This window comes from Cygnus olor, chromosome 1 (genome assembly GCF_009769625.2).
Source record: "Cygnus olor isolate bCygOlo1 chromosome 1, bCygOlo1.pri.v2, whole genome shotgun sequence".
In the NCBI taxonomy this organism is placed as follows: domain Eukaryota; kingdom Metazoa; phylum Chordata; class Aves; order Anseriformes; family Anatidae; genus Cygnus; species Cygnus olor.
Genome location: NC_049169.1, coordinates 91,413,544 through 91,437,711, shown reverse-complemented (window position 1 = coordinate 91,437,711; position 24,168 = coordinate 91,413,544). Strand labels below are relative to the sequence as shown.

The following is a 24,168-nucleotide window of genomic DNA, read 5'->3' as shown; positions in this document are numbered from 1 at the left end:
GTCCCAAAGAGCAGAGTGGGATGAGCTAATGGCTGTGTAAGTGCTTGGCTGCTGGCTGAGGTCAACCCACCACAGCTGAAAACTTTGTAAACGTGGTAGAGTTGACATTTGGATTCAAATACATCCATAGTTAATTAAGAAGAAGATATGAAAGCTGTTTTTTTACTGTTTCACTCAACTTGTACCAGAAAAAAGTCGTCTTATCCCTTGAAATCAATATATTTACCTCACAGGAGACAGCCAGAGTCTACTTACTTGACTAGTAGGCCAGGCCTCCTTTGACAAGCATGTCTCCAAGGCTGGCTCTGGCTGCCTAAGGCATCAGGCTGCTCAGGGCTGGTCAAAAACCTGCTATGCCCCCCTTCTTTGATTCGCATGTTAGGGCTTTGGAAAATGAAGCCAGAGGGAAGTTGGGCAGGAGGCAGCAAACTGCCAGAGGAATGGCCCCATCCAAGACAATCAGTAATCTTTCTTTATACTAGAAACAGCCAGCATCGCTCCCCAAGGCACTTATTTTCCCATTGCAGGGCAGCCCAATACTTGTCCTATCCCTTCATCTTTCTGCTGGTAAAATCCTGCTCTGCTTCCAGTTTCGGGGAGGGCTGAACAAGCCCTCTATTTACTCGCTGCGCTGAAATTGGCATCTATCTAGCTGAGTTGGTTGTGGAGTCCTTGAACAGAAGTTACTAGGCACGAATGTGACTTGTGATTGTTTCTCGAATAAATTACTGTTGAGTACTGTGGGGGCATGTTAGAGGGCAACTATTAGATAAATGCCTATAGGATAGTACTTGATAGTAGTAGTACTCCGGGTATATACAGAGCCATCTGCATTTCTTTTAGTGACAAAAGTAATCATGTTTTTTCTCCACTGTTGTCAAAATGCTGAGCCAACATGCCAGTCTGGGAGTGTGATCTGGAGTTCTGGTCTGGCTACATCAGCTGTGCTTTTAAGCCAATTCCAGCAGTAGATTTGTAATATTGGTGAGTTATGAGCCAGGAAAAGTATAGATGTTGCGCTGTGTTGCAAGGAGTTTGGCAGTTTCAAGGACTCAGTCCAGCCCCTGGGCCCTTTTCTGTCAGCCTTACATGACACTTGTGGCACAGAGCAGAAACAGAAGTAGGCAACCCAGCAAAAGCAGGGATTCTCCCAACAGAAGGATCCATACAGTTGATTAGAGCCACTAATAGCTCTTACTGTTAACCCTTCTAGCATTTGCCCTGCCACAGAGAAAGGATCTTCAGCTGCAGCGGTGGATCCCTGAACTCAGGAACAAGTGATTACAGCTGAGGTTAGGGCTTTTAGTGGACAGGAAAGATTAATTAGCATCGTCTTCACCCACTTTGTTTCTCTCAGGTGTACTGATAAGCCACTTCTAGACTCTGAGATGACCTCAACCTATTTGCTCTGTTAGTCATTGGAGCAGCACACCTAGAAGGGTATGTTGCTGTTTTAGGGTGAGATTGATGTACAGAATTTACCTTTCAAGGAGATCAGTCAATTGGAGAGGATTCCTCAGGTTATTCTAGGTAAGTTTTAGCTTACCTTTGTGGGTTGTTTGTTTTTTGTTTGTTTGTTTTTACTGAGCATCAACAGTTGTATGTAGATAGCTAAAGGGCCATTTTTTCAGAGCTGCTTTAGCAGAGAGGTAAAGAAACTGATGGAGTTGCTCCAGCATCTAACCAAACCAGTCAGTTAACTGCGTTCCCCAAGCTTTACATGAACATTGGAAAGTTTACTCTTGTGCTTTCTTACAAGGCGCACAAATGAAGGTAGAGGAATGACCAGGGAGGGTAGCCATAAATCTGTCTGTTGCTCTAGGCTCAGTGGTATCAAACCATAGGGAAAGCATCAGTATTTTTCCTTGCATTTCATTTGTGCTGGGCCGTGTTGGTATATGGCATCTGTTTTATACTGAAAACCCATGAAATGTAACAGTTACTGCAAATTACTATGGAGAAACAATTTTCACATTCTCTAGGAATATGAAGACCATAATAAAGAATGAGTGATATAAAGTGGTACTAATGTTAAGGTTAATATGACTATTCCCTCATGAAAATAACAAGCAAAATTCTGCTGTAACAAAGTTTTCTTAAGTCAGAGCTAGAGAAAACACCTCCTGTCAAATGCAAATGCCTCATTCAGACCTGACCTCCAGCAGTTACAATGAGGTACAGTTCATAATTTCTGCTTGTGTTGCTCTGTGGAATTCATGTGCATTGATCTTGACCTTGGATTTGCAATTAAGCTTGAGAACAGTCAAAATATTTAGTGCACGGGAATGGAAAACTCTGTGCAATGCCTTTTCTGCAACATATATGTTACAGAAAAAAATAATCTCTGAACTGTTACCTGACTTACAGGCAGAGAGGGGTTTCTCATACACCTTTTGTAAGAAACTGAGACCAACAGGAGATGATTTACCATATTTCTGTTCATCTGTAGCACTTACAATGAAACATGGAGAAAATTGTTTTATGAAAAGACAGTGCTGTTTTCATTTTTGATGATTTAAAAAAATCATGCAGTTGTTTTTCTTGCATCAGACTGTGATTATGCAAAGCCTGATGTACCAGGTGCCATAAGCAAAGGTCCGGGATGAATGTTGAGATGATGGTTTGTACTAATATTGGTGCTGGTGATATCAGGTTTCTAGCTCTACCACACCATTTACCTAGGTCTCTAACAGCTCCTCAGTGCCCTCCTGAACCTGACCAGTGAATGTCTGTTTGTACAGAGGAAAACGGACAGCTTTACATAACAAAATGTGTAACTTCTCATTCACAGCATCCATAAATTCGCATAGTTTTGGACTCAGCTCTCCCTTCTTCCCCTTGCATCCTACTTCCTAAGTCTTGAGTGTCTTAGGAAATAATATCAAATTTCTTCTGTGATCCTAACATACTATTCCTTCAATTTGTCTCAAGTATTCCAATTTCTCATCCAGCACAGTCTATAATAACTTAGGCTTAGTATTTTTTTTTTTCATGTTGTACAGAATAATGTGCCAGCACAGCACTACAAGGGAGCTCTGTAATTACTTTAGGGATCAGTGAAGGATGACCAAGTGTGTTAATACATACACAGTACTTTCTCTTCAGCACTAGGAGAAACAGAAAGGTGTAGATAACAGCCTGCATGCATAAAGCAGCCTTCACGTTGAATTGAAATAACACTGAATATGGCTTAAGATGGTGACATGGTTGTACCTACTAGACTTAGAAGCTGTCCTACTGTTTTTTTTTCTTTTTTTTTTCCTCAACTTGTGCTCTTACTGTCCTTTAAAGTTTTGTTCTGTATGTTCCATGACAACTCGAGATCCTGACCTATGCCATCTTTTCTCAGGTAAACTGAGGAAAAGAGTGATGTTCAGAACTACTTGATGCAGCTGCCAAAGGCTGGGAACAATTAAAATTCATTCACGATCACCATGAGTTTCAGCCACTCCTGCTCCATACACAATTCCTTGTTGCCTTCTCTAACAAAGAAGAGTGTATGCATTAAAACAAGCAAGCAAAACCAAGCCCCACACACTAAACCCGACATCACAACACAATGTTCCTCTATAGAGCAGTTGAGGAAGAGCCCTTTATAAAGCAGAATTAATGCTTTATTTAGGTTAATGCAGTAACAGAAAGCCTTTCTACTGTGGTGGGAACAGGGAAACAGTGACTGTTAAAGGGGCTCTTTGGCACTTGCTCACTTTGTGGTTAGCTGATACTGTGCATTTTAAGTTAGAGAAGTCAGCAGGTTTGTCATTGAGAAGTCTAGGAATTGCTGACACTCACTGTGGTCTATACAGTTTTTCTAAGGGCAGCTTGAAGGTCTCAAGGCTATCTTCACTGATACGGTTTGGTGCAAGAATGACTGGAGCACACCCAAGAGAGCAGGTGCTTGAGTGTGTATTAGCTCATCTGCAGGCATGCTTGCACAGGCTGTGCACATATGGACAGGACACAGAGCATGCAATGCACGCAACCTGTTCTGAACTTGCTCTCTCACTGTGCTATAGGTGTTGACATGCTCTTGTCTCTGCTCAAGGGCGCCAGGAGAGGGTCACCACAAGAGTAGTGTGGAATAGCCTTCATGGTTTGGAGAGCTCAGGCTGGGTTGTTTCATTTGCCCTGGTCCTGATTCTGCAAATACTGGGCTGGCTTCTTCAAGATGCCACGTCCTCTCTGCCAAACCTAAGAGGTCAAATAACAAGAATGTCCAGTAAGTGGAAGGTTCCCTTGGGGCTATTGCACATGGTGGTGAGCAGACCAAAGTGGAGCCATTCCTAGGGTGGGAGAGTCACAAAGAGCTGCTTTGTGTTCTCCCAACTGGAGCCGAAGCCAGAGGTTATTAACTGCAGCTGGAAAACTGCAGTTACAATAGTAACATGTCCTTTAGCAAAAACATATGATATCTGTGTTAAAACCAGGTCTTATCCTTCTCTTTTAATGTTCTCCAGACTCTTGTGATTAGTTGGAAGTACATTATCCCACATGCATTAATTTCCCTGGGTCTGTATAGACAAACATCTTTTTTACAAGTTCTAAGTGTCTTTGTTACGTGTCCCCATGGCATTGAACCCTGCAGGCCTGCTGCTCAACTCCAGAGGTTGTTCCATGGGCCTCCCAAACTGTCCGCAGCCTGCTGGCAGGTTTCATCTAGTCACACCCTTTGGGGACAACAGGACGGTACACTAAGGAAACAGCCTTAGCAAAAGAAACACCCACGCACAGCATGTAAAATATGACGGATCTATATTAAACATCAGCTTTCTGAACTCAATCTGAGTCGGTCTGGTCCAGTCCCTGTGTTTGGTTCAAACCCCCAGGAAAGACCGAGTCCCTGCACATTGCCCCCTGGCAGTAAATGGACTTCTTTTTTTTTTTCTGAAGAATTCCCCTTTGTTAAACAACCTCTGTCACTGGTTGACTGGAGGACACTGCTGTTTTAACTGATATTATCTCAGCCTGAATATTTAAGCCCTCACCCTTGGCGTGCTTTTGCAGAGATTATCTGAAGCCAGACAGACTCTGTTGGCCAAAGGCCCATTGCTTCCTTCAGCAGTCCAGGTGAAGCCTTTTTGATTGTTCAGTCTCATGTTTCTGGACATCCCTGCTTGTGTCCAGGTCTTCCTACCAAGCAGATGATCCAATCTCCAAAATTTTATTCTTTTTTTTTATCTTAAAAAAAAAAAAGTTACAGATAACATTCACAGAGCTGCATGAAATTCACAGTAACTGTACAAATACATTTCCCCAAACTGCTACAGTCTGCAAATAAACCTCTTGCAGTAATTAGATGCTGGAGCCTCATTTGACTCACTCATTGCTCTGCTGGGGATGTAAATCAGCTTTGCTTTTGTCATCTAATATTATGGGGACAGGAACAAGTCTGCTTCTGCAGACTGCTGCCCTAGAAGCTCAGCCTGTTTGCCTTGTCCACCCTGCATACATCTGTGTTCAGCCCTAGGACTTCAGAGGTGCCCTTGCTGCGTTCCCTGCTGTGTTAGGCTGGAAGGTACTGAGAACTTGCTTAAATTTCCTGGGCACAAAGGAACATTGGGATGATGCTGAAATGATGGTAGTATGCAGAGGGGTGTTGCCTGCGTTCCCTCCCGTAGGGGGTTGGGTTGCTTGCAGAATTAATTCCGCTCTCTTGAGTGTCAGCCCCTAGCTGCTTCGGTGCCACCAGCCTGGCTTTAAAACATTGTCAGGCTTTAGAAAAGGGTTGGTTGTTTGGATGGGATCCGTTCCTGAGGCATTGGTTCGGTTAATGTTGACTTTGCTGTGAAGACAGGTCTAAGAAGGAAGATTCTCCCTGATTCCCTTAAAGTCTTTATATGCAGATACTGTCTGTACTCCTAAGGAGAAAAATTGGAGAGACAGCCTTAAAAATCACGCATCCCACAAGCAAAAGATGGGGAAGAGTGATCTCAAATCCTGAATACAAGGGTCTGTGCGGTAGATTTTGTGGCGTGGAGGAAATGGTGAAGATACACTAGCATTCTGTCTGCGAAGATTCAGTTTCTACTGCAGATTTGGTTAAATTATAAATCTTCCTGTTGTGGTAGACAAATTCTGCAGAAAGTTTCCACGTTGCCTGATGGGATGATGGATTGCTTTAAAACCAAAGCTTTCTTTGGAAACATGAGGCTAGACTTTACTATTTTTTTCTGTAGCTTTCAAGAGCTGAAGACGTTGATTTGTCTGCTCAGGCTGATTACCAGAACTAAAGGATAGCCTGAATTCTCTATGGCTCTGTCTAAACAAGAGTAGCCTGACCTAATAACATGTTTCCTGCTTCGTCTACATGCTAACTCTAGAATTATATTGTTTTTCTGTGCTTAGCCCCAGGATGTAAAAACTGCCTCCTTTCCCTTGTGTTTGCTTGAGCAAAATAAAACTTGACAAATCTCTTGCTTGTTTAAAAATTGTAAGCAATGAAGTTCAAATACATCTCCCAAATGGATGATATCTTGTGCCTTCCTTTCTACTGCTTTTCCCCTTGCCTTTCTACTTGTCCCTTCCCACTCCTGATGTTTTACAGGAGCTTATGCATTTTAATGTTTTGCAAGTTGTGCAGAACTAAAAAAAAGGGGAGGAACCAACAGAATGCAAACCTCAGAGCTGCTGAAGTTGCTTGGATATCAATCTGAGATGTAAAACCCGTTCTCACCACTGAAGGCCCTAGGGAAGCTGGAGAGCTGTGTGGGGACAAGGCTATGGTGTTTGCTTCTGATGGAATTTTGGTGATGTGCTTGTGTGTGGGGAGGCTGATGTCTCCAGGAAGCAGAGGAAAGTATCTATCAAACATTCCCATGAGGCAGAGCAGTGCTATTTCTGTTTTACAGATGACAAGCTTGAAGACAAATGGGGTCTACTCAAAGGCTAGTTGGTAGTCACTGAACACCAAAAAATGGGGTCCTTTGTCTGGAGCATCTTCTCTGATTCCACAAGCTATAGGAAAAACAAAGATTTGATTAACTATAGCCAACCTTTCATGAATCTCCCCTGCTTCCACCCTTCCCAAAGAGTGATGTTTTCTAGGTCGTGCAGAAATGATGAAGTCGTGCCTCGGAGTAAGGAATGTCTCCCACTTATAATTGCCAGGCGAACGTGCTGGTCACTCAGCCATCTTTCTTGACCATTGTTGAGCTGCATGTAACCATTAAATAAAGTTTTCCTGTGGATATTTATTTCGAGTGCCTATGGTACTTCAGCAGAAGCAGTTGGCAGCAACGTCTTTCACAAATCGCTCTATTACCACTGACTCCAGACTTCTTTAGATAGTAGCTGATAAAGTTCAAAACATTAATTTCCACCAATAAACAGGAACTGGAAACCTAGGGAGTTAATAGGGCTTTTTCATCTCAGCCTCACTCTCTGATCTAATTTCAGATAGCAGGAAATATGCCAACTTTAGCCGCTAATTAGAGTTACTCTTTGGAGATTATTTGTAGCAGACCTCCAAGCTTCTTATGACAAAAATGCACTGGCAGCGCTGCCAGCATAAATATGTTAGATGTTTGTCGTGTAGTGGCCATTTGAATTATGCAATAAATTGTTACAAAGAGCTTTCAAATATATCAGACTTCACAAACAGTAATTTTATCCAGGAACCGTGCTTCCATATTTCCCCCGAAAGAGTAAGTGTGGCAACATGGCCAGTTTTGTCTATTTTCTTTGAGGTGCCAGAAGTTTTTAAATAATAAAGGATGAAGTGATATTAGTGATTCCATTTTATTTTCCATTTGTTCTTTGATCCAGTTTCAGAGAGCACTCTTAGTACCATATTCTGCTGAACTCTGATTATATTCAATGGGGATCAGGCCTCTACTCCACCCTAGAACGCCTTTTGCTCTCAAAGGAAATAAGGTACGATTTCATTATGGCAAAGCACTCTGTCCATAATGCTCTCTTTTCAGGAGACTAGCTCTTGCTACTCTCACAGTGGGCTTTAGCCTTCCCAGTAACTTGTGACTCCCAGCGTGCTGGTATTTGCGGTTCAGCAGAACTAAGAGATAGATTGTGACCCAGAGAAATGAAGAATAAGTACGCGGTATTGGAGGTGTGATTATAAGATTCCTTTTATTAATGTCTGTTCCTCTTGTAGCAGTCGTATTTTATGCTTCTACCTCACCTTTCAGTCAAGGATGAGCTATTTTATGTTCAGTGTTTGTGACACGCAGGCAATAGTGGCCACAAAGCAGTTTATAAAATTAACCAAGCCTCACATTACCCCGGTGAGAAATTCCCTGAGCTTTATAGTGGACATAAAGTGACCAGTCAGTGTTAAAAGACTGAGAGTAAAACTGCGTCCCCTCTGCCAGTACTGTCCATCCCTTGCATGTTTACATGGAAAAATGTGCCATTACTGATTGCAGCTCCCTAAAGAGCACTACTGGAGAAATCAGTGCTTCCAAGGCTCTGGAGGAAAGAGCAACCCATAAGAGAAAGGGAACATGTATCTTACACCTTTGTGGTTTTAGCGTATTTTCTCATCTCTATTTGAAAGCAGTGTAAGAACATATTGGGTGTTGTATCCTGGGCACCTCCTCTTCCTTTGCCTTCTCTAAAGCAGATTCTCTGGCCAGTCTACAGCTTCCAGGATGATTTTCCCATCAGAGCGCTGAAGCTGAGAACTAACAGTATATCACAGCTAACTCAGAAAAATGAGGGTAGGAACCAACTGACCTACAGTATGTTTGAGATAACAGGAAGCATTTTCAAAGCAAAATATTTTGATTTTCCAGCTTTTGATTGGAGAAATATTTGACTTAGTTGAAAATCCAATTGTCCAGCAAAAGCAATCAGTGGAAAAAATGTTCTCAAGCCCAAGCCTGTGCCCTCTTTATTTTCCTTCTTTAATGAATATCTAAAGAATTTCTGGCACTCTTTTTTCTGTGTGCTTCTTGTATTTAAAATTCATGTCTTGTTTAACCTGAAAGTCTATGGATGACTGGAGAACTGGAAGAATGACAGAGAAATCATGCAAGCAAAGCCAAATTAATTTGAGAGGTGAAATGGGTTTTATTTTGGTTCTCTATTGCCACTCAACTCTATGGCCATTTACACTTGCATGGCTTGCTAGTACTGGTATAAAATGTGAGAGGGGTTCTGAGTGGGCAGTGCTTTCTTGCTCCACCCAGTAAATTTAACAGCAGATTTATGAGAGGTGGATCTCAACATTGCAGAGAAACAGTTTAAAACCAGGGCCCTCTTCCTCAGTGAAATTAATTTCCAACAGTTAATAATCCCCAAAGCTGAAATTCACTGCTTAGCTTGTGTGCCCTCTTCCTCTGCACTGTTTCAGTGACCAGGCTGCCTGCCAGTACCTTGGCGTCACTCAGGCAACTACAGCAATCCTGAAATATTTTAAGTGCTGCTTCAGGAGTTGTCTTCCCCATCCCGTTCCCTATTATTACCACCTGACAGTCCGTGCTGGGATGGGGGCTGAAGAGCTGTGAATCCCTGGGCAGGCCATGAGTGGCTCTTGGCTCTGCAAATGACTATGCAAAGCAGGAGGTGGTAGAGTATCAGTCCCTTTGTTCTTTTTAATTAACCTCTATAGGAAGAAATACCCAAGAGATGAGAATGATTGCTATAGTGACCTGTAATGCAGGATAAAAGAGCTGCCAATCTAAGGGAAACTGCAGAAGCATAAGGAAGACGACTGCTGATATCTCTGGGTTTTCAAAAGTTAAAAAATGTCAGGCAGAGGATTGTAACTTTGCTTTGTTTTAAGACTTAGAAAAGGACATGACCTCTGCTCTTTTAGACCATCATAATGCAGATATGCAAATTCATTGAAATAAAAACCTCAAGAACAGAAAACTTTCCCGTTCTTTGTTTGCAGATCCAGACATAAGGACTTGTAGCTGCTCCTGTGTGTAAGGGAGTGACCCCACCTTGCACGCTCAGAGGTGCAGGGCCACCTGTGCCCTGATGTGAACGCTGGCCCGCAGCGTGCTCTGTGCCAGTGTCTCCCTGGCTGGTGTTGAAGATGTTGCCTTTAGGTCTTTTTCTGCCTGCTTATGGCAATCCAAGTGGACATTTGCCACAGCCTTTGCAATCACAATGAAAACCACTATCGTTGCATGGGGAGAATTTTGTCCTAGTGCAAAAGGTGGCTATGTACAAGGGAGGATGCAGTGATGCTCCCAAGGGAAACAGTTAGGAAACTTAAACAGTTGCTCGGTCACTTCAGAGAAGACATCAGTGAAAACATTTTCTTTGAAAAAAGGGTATGTGGGTGGCTTGGCCAGCAGTATTATTTTGGTTTTGTCTACTGTAGGGAATTATTTTTTTCCCAAACTCCTCCAGCCAGCTTAATTTAGAGCAGATTTAAGTTACACTATGGGTAATGCCGGCATTAAATGAGTGCCAGGACTATGGAGCTGAACTTCAGCAACCCTGTCTGTTGGGTATTGCTGAGAATTTGGATCCCAGCAGTAATTCATTAGAAATCTGATGAAATCTAATGGGTTGTAGCTTGCGTGGTGTGAAATGCAAAAGCAGGAAGAAGTGAAAAGCAGTGAGTAAAATAGCATGTACAATTTTTATCTTTCTTCTTTTAGCTGCTTTCCCTTTTATCCCTCCCTTTTGCATGAAAACCTGTGTCTGCCTACCTCCTGGCTGCTTTATTCTGTGGAACATACATCACTGCACACGATCTGTCTGACCTACTAAGCTGCCTCCCTGAACTGCTGTCAGCACAGGCATATAGTGATGGGTAGCTGCCCTGGGATTGCTAAAAGATGTTCCCTGATGTTAGGATTAATGTGTTTTAATCAATAGTATATATCTGATTTGCTTCCAACCGTCTGGATGGCCTGAAATTTCAAAAACAACCGTCATTGAATTAAGTTTTGCATGCTAGAGGATATTTAACACAGCTTAGTTTTCAGAAAGTGCTGAGCTTACTGGGTGGGATCCAAAGAAAGAGAGTTAAAAAAGGAGGTGGGAGGAGCTCAGCTTTGCAGTCTTTAATTTTGAGGGGCCAAGTGATGGGCAGGGATCCCTAACTCTAGGTTTTGCCATACTGCCTTCCAAAATGTCCCCGGGGAGCAGCAAACCCCCCAGACTGGATCCCAGAATACCAGCACGTGAACTGGAAAAACAGCTGGAATACAGAGCCTACAGAAATGCTGAGGGTACCAAGGTAAGGTATTCAACCTTACTTTGTTTTCTTACTTGTGTATAGGAAAACAGCTTTCCAAATAAATTTCAGAGTACTTTCTGGAACTTGAGTGAGAAAATGGGTTGCTCTTCAGACCTGCTTAAGGTCTTCAAAGGGATGCTATCTTGACTTAGCCCACCAAACCAAGGTGCCAGGTCAGTGGAGGGAAAAAGACTTCTCCTCAAGTGTTTAGTAAGGCTCCCACACTGAAGTGCCCCCAGTAGCATCACTTCTCTCATGATAGAGAAGGCTAGGGAGACTGGCCATGTTGTTTAAGAGCCTAAGTTGGGTCCCAGCACTGTTGCTATTTTCCACTGCCCGAAATGACTCCTGCAAGGTCTCGGCAAGGCCAGGTCTGCTGAACCGAGCTCCCAACTCTGCCTGGGGACAGCCCAGCCCCGGGGCACTGCACCAGCCTGCCTGGAAGCAGAGCCTGGCTGCAGCGTGAGCCCTGGGCCACCAAGGTCAGTGCAGTGGATGTGCCGCTGCAGCAGATGTGCTGCTATGCTGCTGAACACGAGGATGGGTGGCCATCACGGCAGTGTCATGATTTCACAGACCTTGAGACCTGAGTGGCAGCAGCTAAGCACAACAGCCTGTGGGGAATGATAAACTAAAGCCCTCATTTATTACAATCTCCTCTGAAATTGGTCGCGCCCCTGCCTGGTGTCTGGGCTGCACTTCTGCATTATCTGCCTCTCCAGACAGGAGAATGTGGCAAATGCAAAATCCCGGCTCCATTAAGATCTTTGTCAGGTTTGCACATCTGAAAGATCTGGAACAACCTCAGACTTCACCATTTTGTGCTAGCTGTTAACAGCAGGTGCTTAAGGCTGTTGTCACCCCTGGGGTTCAAACCAAGGGGGAACAGATTGGATAATTTGAGATTATTAGAGAAAGCTCTTGAGTTGCTTGAAATTGTGGGCACCGACCCGTGCTGTCCACATACACAGCATTAATGGTCCTCAGAGAACAAAAATCAGAAGTTAATGAAAATATTAAATTTTCTGTGTGGATCGCTTCTACTCTTGCTAAGCCCTGGGATTTTGAAAGCTTCTGACTCCTCACCTCCGATGGGCAGGTTTGAATTCTGAATAACTTAAATGTTGTGATCACTGTGATTTCATTACAACTTAATCACTAGGGATAGATTTTTTCTTTTTATCAACTACTTGTTCCAATGTGTGATATCAGTGGAAGAAATGTGACTGTGGTGTTGTTTTTTAACAATAAAAAATGCCTTATCTCCTGGGCAGCAGTTTTCTAAACTTTCACCAGTTGAAGACTGGATTGGCTCAAAGTATTGAGCTCATCTTCCTCTGTCCCATGCATTGTTCAGGGATAAGGCTTTTCGCCAGCCTCCCACTGCCTGTTAAGTAGCTAAATCCTGAAAGATTTAAATGCTGCTTCTGCAGCCCTGTGAGGAGTAGTTCCCTGGCCTGCTGATACAAGCAACCAGTGGATTTATTTGTACTAGAGGTGAAGCAGAAGAGTTGACACTGAACCCCTGGGAGTTTACTCCAAGCTCTGCATCTGACTCTGCAAGTGACCTTCTGAAGTTACTTTGAGCCAGATTCTTAAAGGAATGAAGGAGTCACCAAGTTCTGCTGATTCCAGTAATGCGTTTGCTGTAGGCTGCTACACCTGTTGCCTGAGTAAAACCAGCCTTACCTGTGATATCATTTTGTACTTTTGTGTAGCTGTATTTCTAACAATGCTTTTCTTGACCTAGAAATATGATTTACAAATGAAGGGCAAACAAAGCTAAATATTTTTTTATGTTGCAAGAATATCAGATTTTGGCCCAACTGAAGACTACATATATTCCAGCCTAACAGCTGACAGGTTAGAAGTGTCCATGTAATGCATTGACAGCCCACCTGCTGTTCTTACTGGCTTCAATATTTTGTATTTGTCGGCAGCACTAATCACAAGGCACTTCTGTCCAATGGGCAGTTGTAGCTTTACAAGGTGTTGTAACTTCTTTTTAAAAATAAGAGAAAAAAACAAAACAACAAAAGAACTCTATACATCTCCATTTTTGATACAGCAGTGCTCCATGGTTGGGGGCTTACGTTGCAAAAGTTCACAGAAATAAGGGACTTCCACTTCTGGTGGTGAGTTCTCCAGCACCTGGACATGTGTGCGTGTTAGTCATTGCACAATAACACAGATCCACACATAATGGTTTTATCATCTTTACTGGCTTCTCGGAATGGGACAGTGTGGTTTGAAGCATGGAATTTGTTTTAGTCATCTGAAAAAGAGACTTGTAGTCTAAACTGTATATATCTATTCTGGGTTTCTGTACTCAGCCAGGAGAGATAGTCACTTCCAGGAGACTTTCCATCACTTTAAGATTAATTCCAGGGGATGGCTAACTCAGATTGGCTACATGTCTTTCTGGTCATTAAAACTGGATAGAGTAAATCCCATCCCAAGGGGCTAAGACAACCACTCTGCAAAGTTGTCTAAATACCTTTAATTCTTATTATTATTCCTTTAGATACAAAGGTGTGCAGCACTTCAGAGTATTTAAAGTATAGAAAAAAGAAGCAGGCCAGAGGTGGAAGCGGGGACAGGTGACTTTGGGAGCAATACAGAGACACTGTCCAAATACACAGGGATAAAGTAAGGAATATCAAAATCCACGTGGGGTTGAGTATGCTGGTGGACATGAAAGGCACAAGAAAGGCTTCTATCAGTACGTTAGCAGCAAAAGGAAACCTAGAGGAAATGTGGGCCTATTTCTGAGTGGGACTGTGAACTGAAATGTGATGGAGCAAGTAATTCTGGAAAGCATTTCTAAATGTGAAGAACAAGAACATGACTGGGGGTAGTCAGCATGAATTTATGAAGGAGAAATATCACCTGGCCAGCCTGATAGCCTTCTGTGATGTGATGACTATCTTGGTGAGAGATGTTTATCTTGGCTTCACTAAGGCTTTCGATGCCGTCTCTTGTAACATCTTTGTAGGAAAAAATGATGAAGTGCAGACTAGATAAGTGAACAGAAGTGGGCAGAGAGGAACCTCGTGGAGTTCAACAGAGGGATGTGCAAAGCACTGCACCTTGGGAGGAATTACCCCATGCACCAGTACATGCTGGGAGCCAGCCTGCTGGAGAGCAGCTTTGCAGAGAAGGACCTGGGGGTCCTGGTGTGCACCAAGGGTGTAAAGAAGATGAAGCCAGACTTTTTTCAGGGATACTCAGTGAAAGGACAAAGAGAAAACATCACAAAACAAAAATCAAGAAATTCCATTTAAACATAAGAAGACCTTTTTCTCTGTGAGGGTGGGTTTTCACTACTTTGACTGCCCAGAGAGGTTGTGGAATCTGTCCTTGGAGATGTTCAAAACTCAACTGGACTTGGTCGTGGACAACCTGCTCTAGCTGACTGTGTGTTAAGCAGGGGACCAGAGGATCTTCTGAGGTCCCTTCCAGCTTCAGCTGTTCTGTGATTCTCTGATGGCAGAGGGGCTTCAGAATCCTCACAAGCATGGCCAAGCCTTTCTTTGTCTCTCTTATCACTAACAAAACAGTCAGAGCTCTATTCTGTGCAGCCAGGCTACGTCTAAACGTTTGAAAATGTGAAATCCGCAGAAATACTGTAGAAATGCAAAATATGTAATTGTTGCCTTTTTGATATTAGCTTGTAATTAACTTGATTTTGTTTAATGACAAAGGAATAAATAGCTCCTGAATGTGTGCGAAGAGAACCCACAGAACTGTTACGGGCTAGCAACTTCACAAAGGAACATCTGTTAAAAGGAAATGACCTGCACAAAGTCATCGCAAGTCTATTATGCACTAACTGGCTACCTATTGAGAACTAAATGACGCAAATGAGTTATAGTCATTGGCTTTTCATCTCCTGCGAATTGGGCTCAAATCCCTAATAAGGCACCAGGTGAAAATGAGTGTCTAAGGCCTCTCTTCCAAATCCCCTGTTAGGCACCATATAAATTAGCACATTAGCAGGCTTGCCTCAGGGGAAAAGTGGGACTAGGACAGCAGGTGTGTCACAGAGCATAATTGAGATGCAACAGCAGAGAAGAGCGGGGCTTCTGCACAGCGCCAAGCTGCTTCACGCTAGCACTATTGATCTGTAACTTCCATGAGGCTGGCTCCAGGTTTTAGAAACTCCATCTCTTATTCAGCAAGGAAGCCCTCCAAGGGGAAAAACAAACCACTGAAGTTTATGATTGACTAGGCCGAGCAATACAGGATCCCCAGGTATGAAAATATTCGTCAATATTAATTTGGCACAGATAAACAGTTCAGAAGACAAACCACGGATGGTTTGCTTGTGTTTTTTCCTGTTCAAAGTCTACTCAGACTGCTGTGAAGACTATGCCATGAGTGAGAGGAGGAGGAGGAGCTATTGGGGATCGATCGGTGTGCTGTTTGCAAACTCTCTGTTTGCACAGAGAGTGTCTTTTTTTCTCTGCAGATGTAGGTAAGTCATGTGGGGTGGAAGAGTGGAGTGAGTAGGAGACAGTTCTGGTAGGGAAGGATTTCAGTGAGCAGAAACAATGTGGATGGGGGAAAAGAAAAGGAAGAGTAATCTTTGCAGTGTACAATGGGAAAAAAAAAGTTTATATAAACTTTCAAACTTTTTCAGATTCATTCCCCTTCTGTGTTATGATATATAGTGTTCTCTGATCTGTGTGACAGCGAGAAGGCCGCCTGTCCTTCATGCCAAACAGCAGCGTGGAATGGGGTCAGAGGAGGTCCTGCAAGCCACCTGGCAGCCTGCATTTCCCAACCTGCCACGCTAATGCAAGATGTCATCAGCTCCAGGGTAGACAGAAGCGGATACCTCTATGATTCAAAGTTCAGGGCTCTTGTACCTTACATATTTACCTGACAGAATACCAGAGCAATGTGTTTGCTGTCATAAAGCACTGGGAGAGGGTTTCCTGGTGGAGATGTGAGCATTCAGAGAGTCACATTTCTAGGGCTCAGCTGAGTTATTCCTGTTGACAAAGCAGGGCTGATCCGTTGAAGTGAAGCACTGATAAAAAGCAGTAAAAACTTTGTTTGTTCTTATCAGGAGCTATTTGCAAACCTGCCAAACTGGAAAATAGTCTTTTTTTTTTTTTTCACCTTTTGCTTAGTGATTATAAAATTCTTATTAGAGCATTACCCTTCTTCCCTGATGATGATTAAGAGACTGTCTCACAAAACTCTGGATTAAATTGATGTGTTCACTGCTTTAATCTTGGGGAAGCAAATTAATCTCTCCTGACATTCTGATGGCTTTACTGGATGACACATAGAATTATATTGGCAGAAGGATGCAGCTGAAGTCTAAAAGCAGAGATCCCAATTAGCTGCTGTTGAGTAAATCCCAGCTGCTCTTCAACCCTTCAAAGATGATACATGGGATTCTGTGCAGTCTGTCTACCTCGGGATCTGAGATGGCAAAATGAAACATGTATTTAAAAGGTATCCCTAAAACTAAATAGATGCCTGTAAGTATTGGTAAATATTCATGAGCATGAGCCTAAATTTATTTCTGAAATAGCCTTGAGTTCATGAAAACAAGACTTCTTTTTAATAGAAAAATATTAGTGTGTTGTTCTTTGCCTCCTGAGGCAGAACCAAAGGGAGACTGTCTGAAATTATTCACATGAAAAGTAATGACAAGGGAAAAGAGGTATGTGAAATTTGAGGATTAGGAAAAGGGGTTTAATCCAGACTAACAAATTGGCTAGAGGTTAGGCACACGCAGTAGAAAGAGGCACATATCTCTCTAATTCCTCCTGAATTACAGTCTCCCAAATGCCCTAACAATCATGCTGTAGATTCAATATTTGTAGTTCTTTCTAGCTTAAACATAACAAAGAGAAAAGATGATCCCTGATTTTCTCTATTGACTACCCTGGTATGGCTGTCTCTCATTTTTTATTTGTTTATTGACTAGAGAAACCCCAATGCAATACTAGCTAGGACCTCAAGGTGAGCCAGACACAGACCCGTTCTGCGAGGAGTGGGTGAGGCAACTGAACAAGCTCTTCAACTGAAGGACCAGACATGGGTTTTGCAGGCATCCTTGCTGAGAATAATGTGTACCTAATTCTGAGAGTCTCTGTTCCAGCTAATTAATATTGTCTGACAAGCAATAAATAAATACATAAATCAGTGCTACTATACCCACATAACTTCGAGCATTTAAAGACCTCAGTTCCTGAACAACCTTTTCTGGCTGAAAATATTGTTGTTGGGGTCCTGTTTCTTCAGTCTATAGAGTATATCATTCCATCTGCAGAAAGAGTTATACAAAAGCTTTTTACATTGTTGTGGAAAACTCTGACCTTTTACATAATTGATAGAGGGGGGGGAAAGAAACTGGAGACCTTTTCTCTAAAAGTGTGTATGTGTATAAGGCACAGAAGTCTGACTCTTTTGTCACCTGTGGTAAGAATTTCAAATAAGGGATTTTGTTATCTAAAAAAGGTCTTTTTACTTGCCTTGCATCAAATTACAGCGTGATTTTTTGGGGGTAAAGAAGCAGTAGAAACATACAGCATGGCATGTATGTATGGCATAAATAACATTGTACCTACGTTTCCTTAGTGTTTGTGTGTGTGTTTATGTTGTATTTTTGTTTGTTTTTGACATACAAATGCATGGTTCAATTTATAATATCGTATGCAACAATCCAACAGCTTCTCTGGAATCACATCCCTCTTGGCATTTTGATTTGAACTGAGTAGAGAATTTGAAGATGGAATGTCAGCTTTTCACTGCTGAATTTAAGGCTGGTGTTTTTTCTCTGTGGTCACTAGGTCAATATTTTGTAATAGTAGTAACAGGTTATGATAAACGGGTTCCTACAGGAAGACCGTTACTTAATTTGTATTAATTTATATGAATTTTATGGTATCATATAACATCAGAAAGCTACTACAGAACAGTGGTTATTCTCCACCATGCTTTTTATGAAATTCTTACCTTGCAAATGATGATCGTATAGGTTACATGCAGTCAGCCCCATGGTAGCCCTCTTTTGAAGGCTGGTGGGCTCCCAGCACAGACGGAAATCACATCATCAGTGGAAGATCTTCAGACCATTATAATCCTATATTGGTCCTTTTAGTCCTTTAGCAGGACCTAATTCATTCTGAACACTTTCTTTAAGCAGGAAGGCATTTCAGCCTTATGCAATCGTTGCTTTCAAAGTCAACTCTTACAGAACAATTGCTTCGTTAACATATCCAAGATGGTAGTGTTATCTGTAGCATGGTAATAGGTACTGTTGCAATATCATAGACTCTACAACCTTAATTTTTTAATCCAAAGAGATACGAGATTACTGTTTTCATAAATCTTTAGGTGATGTAGGAACAATCATCCAGTCTGTCCTTCTGCCTTAAGGCAGGATGAGCAATGCATAAACTGTTTCTGGCAGATACTGTCTAACCTGTTTTAAAGACTCTGATGATGGAGACTCCAACACCTCCCTAGGGAAACCTTTGTTGTACTTCACTATCCTTCCAATGAGACTCATTGGGGTGAGGGGTATATTTAAAAATACAGGAGAACTGAGGAAACAAAAGAGAGAACAAGGGTTAAAGGCATAAGCCAATTGAAGGGAGGCTTATAAAAATATGATCCTTTTATGTGAATCCTTACATAAGGGATATCTGAGGGTAATGGGATGACTTAGGCTCTGGGGATAAAATGGTTCTTGTGGAAAACAGAAAAGGTATTTTTATTTTTTCTTAGTCCCACAAACTATGACATTCTAGATTATTAGGAAGTCCTGAGAATGCCAAAGAAATTGTATTATTGATCACAGGCCTAACACTAAACCAATCTTAACAAGGAACTGGAACTGTAGATGCATTATGAAAAGTTAGACTACCATTCATGGCTAGTTCTTGGGAGAGTTCTAGAATTATTTCTTCCTGCACGTCAGAGGAAAACAAACAAACAAACAAAAATCTAGAACTTGTCTCCCACAAAAATCAAAAGAAGGAATGAAATACTTATCTCTGACTGCTTTGTATATAGTTCTGCATAGTTGTAAGGAGAGTGTTTACAGCAATGAGACACTGATGTATTCATTGGAACCCAAAGTGTTCTGTGAAAAATACTGAAGTACAAAAGCAATTACCATTAATCACTATATACGATGGAAGTAGCATTATCACCAAGTGATAGTGTCTTCTGAAATAATATGTTAGCACCTAGGCTAAAAAGAACAACTTCTGCGTTGCTATTACTGTTGTCTCAGGAATCCTTATATATATATATATATATATATATATATTATTTTTTTTTTTAATGTTTTGCTGTCCAAGTGGGTTTTGACCTTAGTAAAGAGCACTGTTTTCCAACAGGGAAAGCTAATTTTCCATAATAATGAAGAGCATAGCTTTTGCAACCTTTGGGTGTGCAAACTGGAAACAATTGTTGAAAGCCCTCAAATAGGGTTTGGCAAAGGGAGGCAATGGCTTCTGCCCAAGTGAAATTCAGCTACCATGCAGAAAAGCAGTGCCAGCTCTCTGTATCTCTATATCCTGCCAATTACTTAGGCAGACCACAGGTGAAAGGCTGCCCTTTTGCACCAAGCACGTGGAATTGCCTGAGTGCACCTCGCAGCCAGTTCAAGTGAGGATGACAGGTGGGGGCAACCTGCAGTAGCAGAACTTGGGGAAGGCTGGAAGCAAAGAAGCAGGAACTTTCATCTGATGATGAGGCAAGGAATGTCAAAGGAAAATGAACTGGCACATATCCTTTGCCATATAATTGGATATCACTTTATATGGCTTAGTGCTCATCAGTGTATCTTTGTTTGGGAGCTAACTGGCAGTACCTGCGGCACCTGCAATAATGCTATTGCCTTGTAGGAAACTTTGGTGTAACTGCTGGGATAAATTGCATAGTAATTTGCCCTGACAATAAATAACATTTCCTTTACCTGCCCCATATATTTTGTCATCAAGCTGTGGATGTGAAAGCATGCCTTTGCTGTTATTCTTATTTATTTATTTATTTATTTATTTATTTATTTATTTATAATCACTAGGTCTGCGAAAAAGCCCGACTCTTTTGTACTCTGCTGGCAACTTTATTTGAATCACTGGAGGAATATAGTGTGCTCCTTTCCCTGGCAGCAGGTAAGGGAAAGCTCACACTACCACTTCTAGAATTCATCTAGCAGTAGGGGTATCCCTGGGCAAATTCTCTTTACCTGTTTTCTATGTATTTTGAGGATCTGTTTATTAAAAGTCTCATCCATTTACACAAAGTGGTCTATTTAAACGTGGTCAGGAAAAGTTGTAGATAAATGGCTGTCATGCTTCTGTCTTTGCCCTCGAGAAATGACGTTACAATTTTTAGCTGTCTGCTTAGCCCTCCACACCCAAACTTCTCCTTAAAACCTGAATTAGGAGAGTTTGTTTTGGAGAGGGGGGGAAAAAAGGTGCATTTTGGTGCTATGCAGCTGGGAAGAGGAAAATTACTAAGGAAAATGTTTTGTCTTTCAGAAGAAGCATTATGTACATAAATCTCTGCATTTCTAGCTTTCTCAGTAATTGCATCTTTATATTTATACAAAAACCCTTTATTCCAAGGAATGAATTAAATCAACTCTGAAATTCAACTTTACCTGAAAACAGCAACTGTTTAGCAGCTCATTAAGATGTAGCACAAAAGCATATGATAGCATAGAATTTTCAAATGGTTAATTTCATTGTGTAAGCCACATTTTAAACAAATTCTACAATTTCTGTACATTCCTGCTGTCAAGAGGTAGCTTTGATGATATTTCTTTACCATGGTTTCATTAGAGCTAAACATCATCTCTAATGTTAATGTGTTAGCCTGTCCCTGAAAAACGGTAATGTAAGTATTTTATCAATATAGCAATGGGACAAACCAGCTGTGTTTTCCAAAGTCAGAAAAATTCTGTGTGAATGCCCAGATCTTGTATGTTCTTGTCTGCTATCTCTGTTTTAGGTATATGCTTGGCAGCTCTGAAATTGCTTCTAGAGCAAATATTTTCTTCCATGGTATGAAGAACTGCATGTATGACAAGTATAAAAATCTCCAGGGATTTTTTTTGAGATATTGTATCTTTAAGTAAATTGAGAATTTAGAAAATGTATGCATGTCTGTTGGAATTTATTTAGCACATTCTCCTGTATTTAATACAATAGATCCAAGAAGAATATTTCTTTGTTGATTTAATGATAAAAAGATGTGCCCCTTACATGTTCAGCTTTTGATAATGTCTGCCTGAAAAATAAACTATTGATATGGCACAAAATGAATGTACTGGTTTTCTGAAATTGGCTTTGCTATGGTTTTGTAGTAACTTTTTGGAAACATTGTTTTGTCTTCTGGTAAATTTCACAAAATTACACCCACTCAAATATAAAAAGATGTTTTGGTTTTGTACTTCTAATGCATTTTATAACTATTGCATATGGAGATATCAGCCATTGGTTGTGTTAACTTCTTTTTCTTCATTTTAATGTTGTTCCATCAAACCGTGTGGGTATTTGCGTACGTATAGCTGGAGATAAGAGTAAACCACAAAATTACTGAAAAAATGTATTTGTACTTTTTTCATAATTAAGAGGTTGTTTACCCTTGAGTAGGTTTTAAATGGATTCAGTCTCACATTCCTTCAAAGTTGCAACAATCTTTGAAAGTCTTCCATTTCAAATATTAAATACTAACTAATAATTTAGATGTGGGGATTCACGAGTTCAAATTAACTTTGTATGATTTCTCTTTACAAATCTACAACAAATTTTAAAATATTCAAGATCCCTAAAACTTTCAGGTGCAGCCAGCATATTCCTGACTCTTTTAAAGAGAAACTTGAGGCACTTCTTGTCAGAGGGAATAGCTATCTATCCTGACTACCAATGAATTCTGCTGCGTTGATTAGGTTTGAATCCTTCTCTGTTTCTGTCTCTCTTACCCTGATTATTTATTTATTTATTTGACAGAGTGCTCATCTCTTAGCTAGAAGGAAGGACCTCTACGGTCACCTGTGGTCTGTACCTATCTGTTATTTAAGTTTTGTAAGCTTCTCCAGAGTATTATTTTCTATTCAGTTTATTTGCATTTTTGTTTTTTGGCTGTTGTGTTAAGCATTGTGCAAACACAGAACAGGAATGAATTCCTTCCCTCCGGTAGTGGGTACATGTCAATTATTTAATATGGAAATCCTGTTCTTTCCAAGCACCCAATGTAAAGGTCAGGATATTTATGGATCACAGCTGCTCTTTCTTGCACTAGTTGATAAGTGAATTGAGGAGGACGAACCCAGCTCAAATTCGTGTTCCACACAGCTCTGAAGTAGGCATCTTATACCATCTTTGAGGTAGAGATCTCAGACCCATGCAGACCACTGATTTAAACGTGGCTTCTTAAGGTGCTTATTGCCACAGTGACAGCCAGCACCGTAACCTCTGGATCGGCCAGCCTTCCTCTCTCTGAATGAGTGGAGTTTGCCACTTAAATTAAGTGATGGGTTTCCAATTCTCCTTGCTTTAAAACTTAGGGTCATATTCTTTGCTTGCGTCTATCAGGGATGCAGCACTTCCAAAGGGGATGTGCAAAATAGCATCATCTCTGATGTGTAGCTCAAAAACTTCATCTAAATATCAGATGCTGTAGGGCTACAACTTAGCACCACACTGCATGATGCTGCTGTTCATGGTCCAGAGCTACAGTTATGCCTCTTGCCTGCTGCTGGCTTGGAGGTAGGGTGTAGAAGGTTGGGCTGAAGGGATATCCCAAGGTCTCAGAGTAAATGAATGCCTGAAGCATTCAAATGAAGCAGGTTCAGTAGAAATAGCTGCCATTAAGGGGACATGGGCTAATAACCAATGCATCCTGTTATGTCAATGAAGCTGAAAGGAAAACTAGACTGAAAGGGTTGAGTACCTCTCTGTATAGTGGGGGAGGAGAAGGTTGCAGGAGGGTCTGTGTTTCACTTTCTGCCCATGTGGTCCCTGGAGAGAACTGGAGGCAAAGGGGCTGCTCTGTGGATGAGCACACAGCTGACTGGTCTAAGGCTTCTCTAAAGAAAAGAAAAAAAAAAAAAAAAGCCCTGACTGGCTTCTGATTGGTTTCTGCTACTCTTCAGGGAGCCTTGATACCCATGCATGTTGAGAACAAAGAATGCAACACCCAGAAAATGCTCAGAAAATACTTAGAAAATATGGAAGTCTTGTTTAACCAAGAAGTCATTAAGTAGCTCTCGAAGTTACAGCTGATGGTTTCACATACAATTCAGTTTTAGATTTTTGTCTTCACCTCATTTCTCCTCTAATATCCATGAGTTCCACGGGAAAAATGGTTTATGTGACACCACTACAAATATTGCAGAAAATCATTTAATTTCCTGGCAATAGTAAGCATGCAGTTATATGCAACGTGGTATTACCTGATATCCAAATATATCATTATTTCGTTCTGCAGGTGGTGTTCCAGGTAAATGTGTTGATCATTCTTTTGACATTTTCTTGTGGATCTTGCTGTGCCAGGGTTTTCTGCTGTGCAGTTCTTTGTTTTCAATCTGGTTGGACGTAGGGAAACCATTACAGAGAGGAGAGGCCAAGTCAGGCTGCAGTAAAAATGAACAAGAAATGTCATATTTATATCACCTTATGGATTCTTTCCCATATCATATTTAATAGTGTCTACTCTCAGAGTTGCAGGTTAGTGTGAATTGTCATAGGTAATAAATTGATAGAATTACTGAGGAGAGCAGAAACAGGCTGGAATTTGACAGCAGGTAGGTGCATGTGTTTCATTAACCCGTAGTTTTCCACCCAGTTGTCTTCAGCAAAGCATTTTTCAGAATTCCCCATGTGATTACTTGGCTGAATAAAGTATCCCATCAAGCTGTGACAACTGTGATGTTGTGTTGCATTTTGTGCTGAGGCTTTGATGAGGCTTGATTCATGTGTTCTGGCAGAGGCTGATTAATATAGTGCGCTGCCTTGAAAAAAATGCAG

General features: G+C 41.4%; 1 protein-coding gene and 1 long non-coding RNA gene across 18 annotated transcripts in view; both read left to right on the top strand.

Moving 5' to 3' along the window:
• The window catches only part of LOC121075688, a 231,188-nt gene that overhangs the window by 115,074 nt on the left and 91,946 nt on the right, over positions 1–24,168 (top strand). For 12 of the 16 annotated variants that reach the window (XR_005823110.1, XR_005823127.1, XR_005823126.1 and 9 more), the window contains one exon: positions 20,217–20,307. The exons of 1 other annotated variant lie outside the window; for it this stretch is intronic. Coding sequence is in view for 1 of the 15 variants with exons in the window: in XM_040569204.1 (XP_040425138.1) it covers positions 20,217–20,307 (91 nt within the window). In the remaining 14 variants the exon portion in view is untranslated. Of the gene's footprint in view, positions 1–20,216; positions 20,308–21,148; positions 21,778–24,168 lie in introns of those variants that run through there. 3 more of the 16 variants (XR_005823128.1, XR_005823114.1, XR_005823129.1) reach the window with 1 other exon arrangement.
• Positions 1,359–18,399, top strand: LOC121075725. 2 transcript variants are annotated; one of them, XR_005823133.1, is made up of 4 exons: positions 1,359–1,530; positions 7,765–7,872; positions 14,154–15,412; positions 15,832–18,399. It is a non-coding gene; the product is annotated as an uncharacterized LOC121075725 (long non-coding RNA). The 2 variants fall into 2 exon arrangements; XR_005823131.1 differs by lacking the exon at positions 7,765–7,872.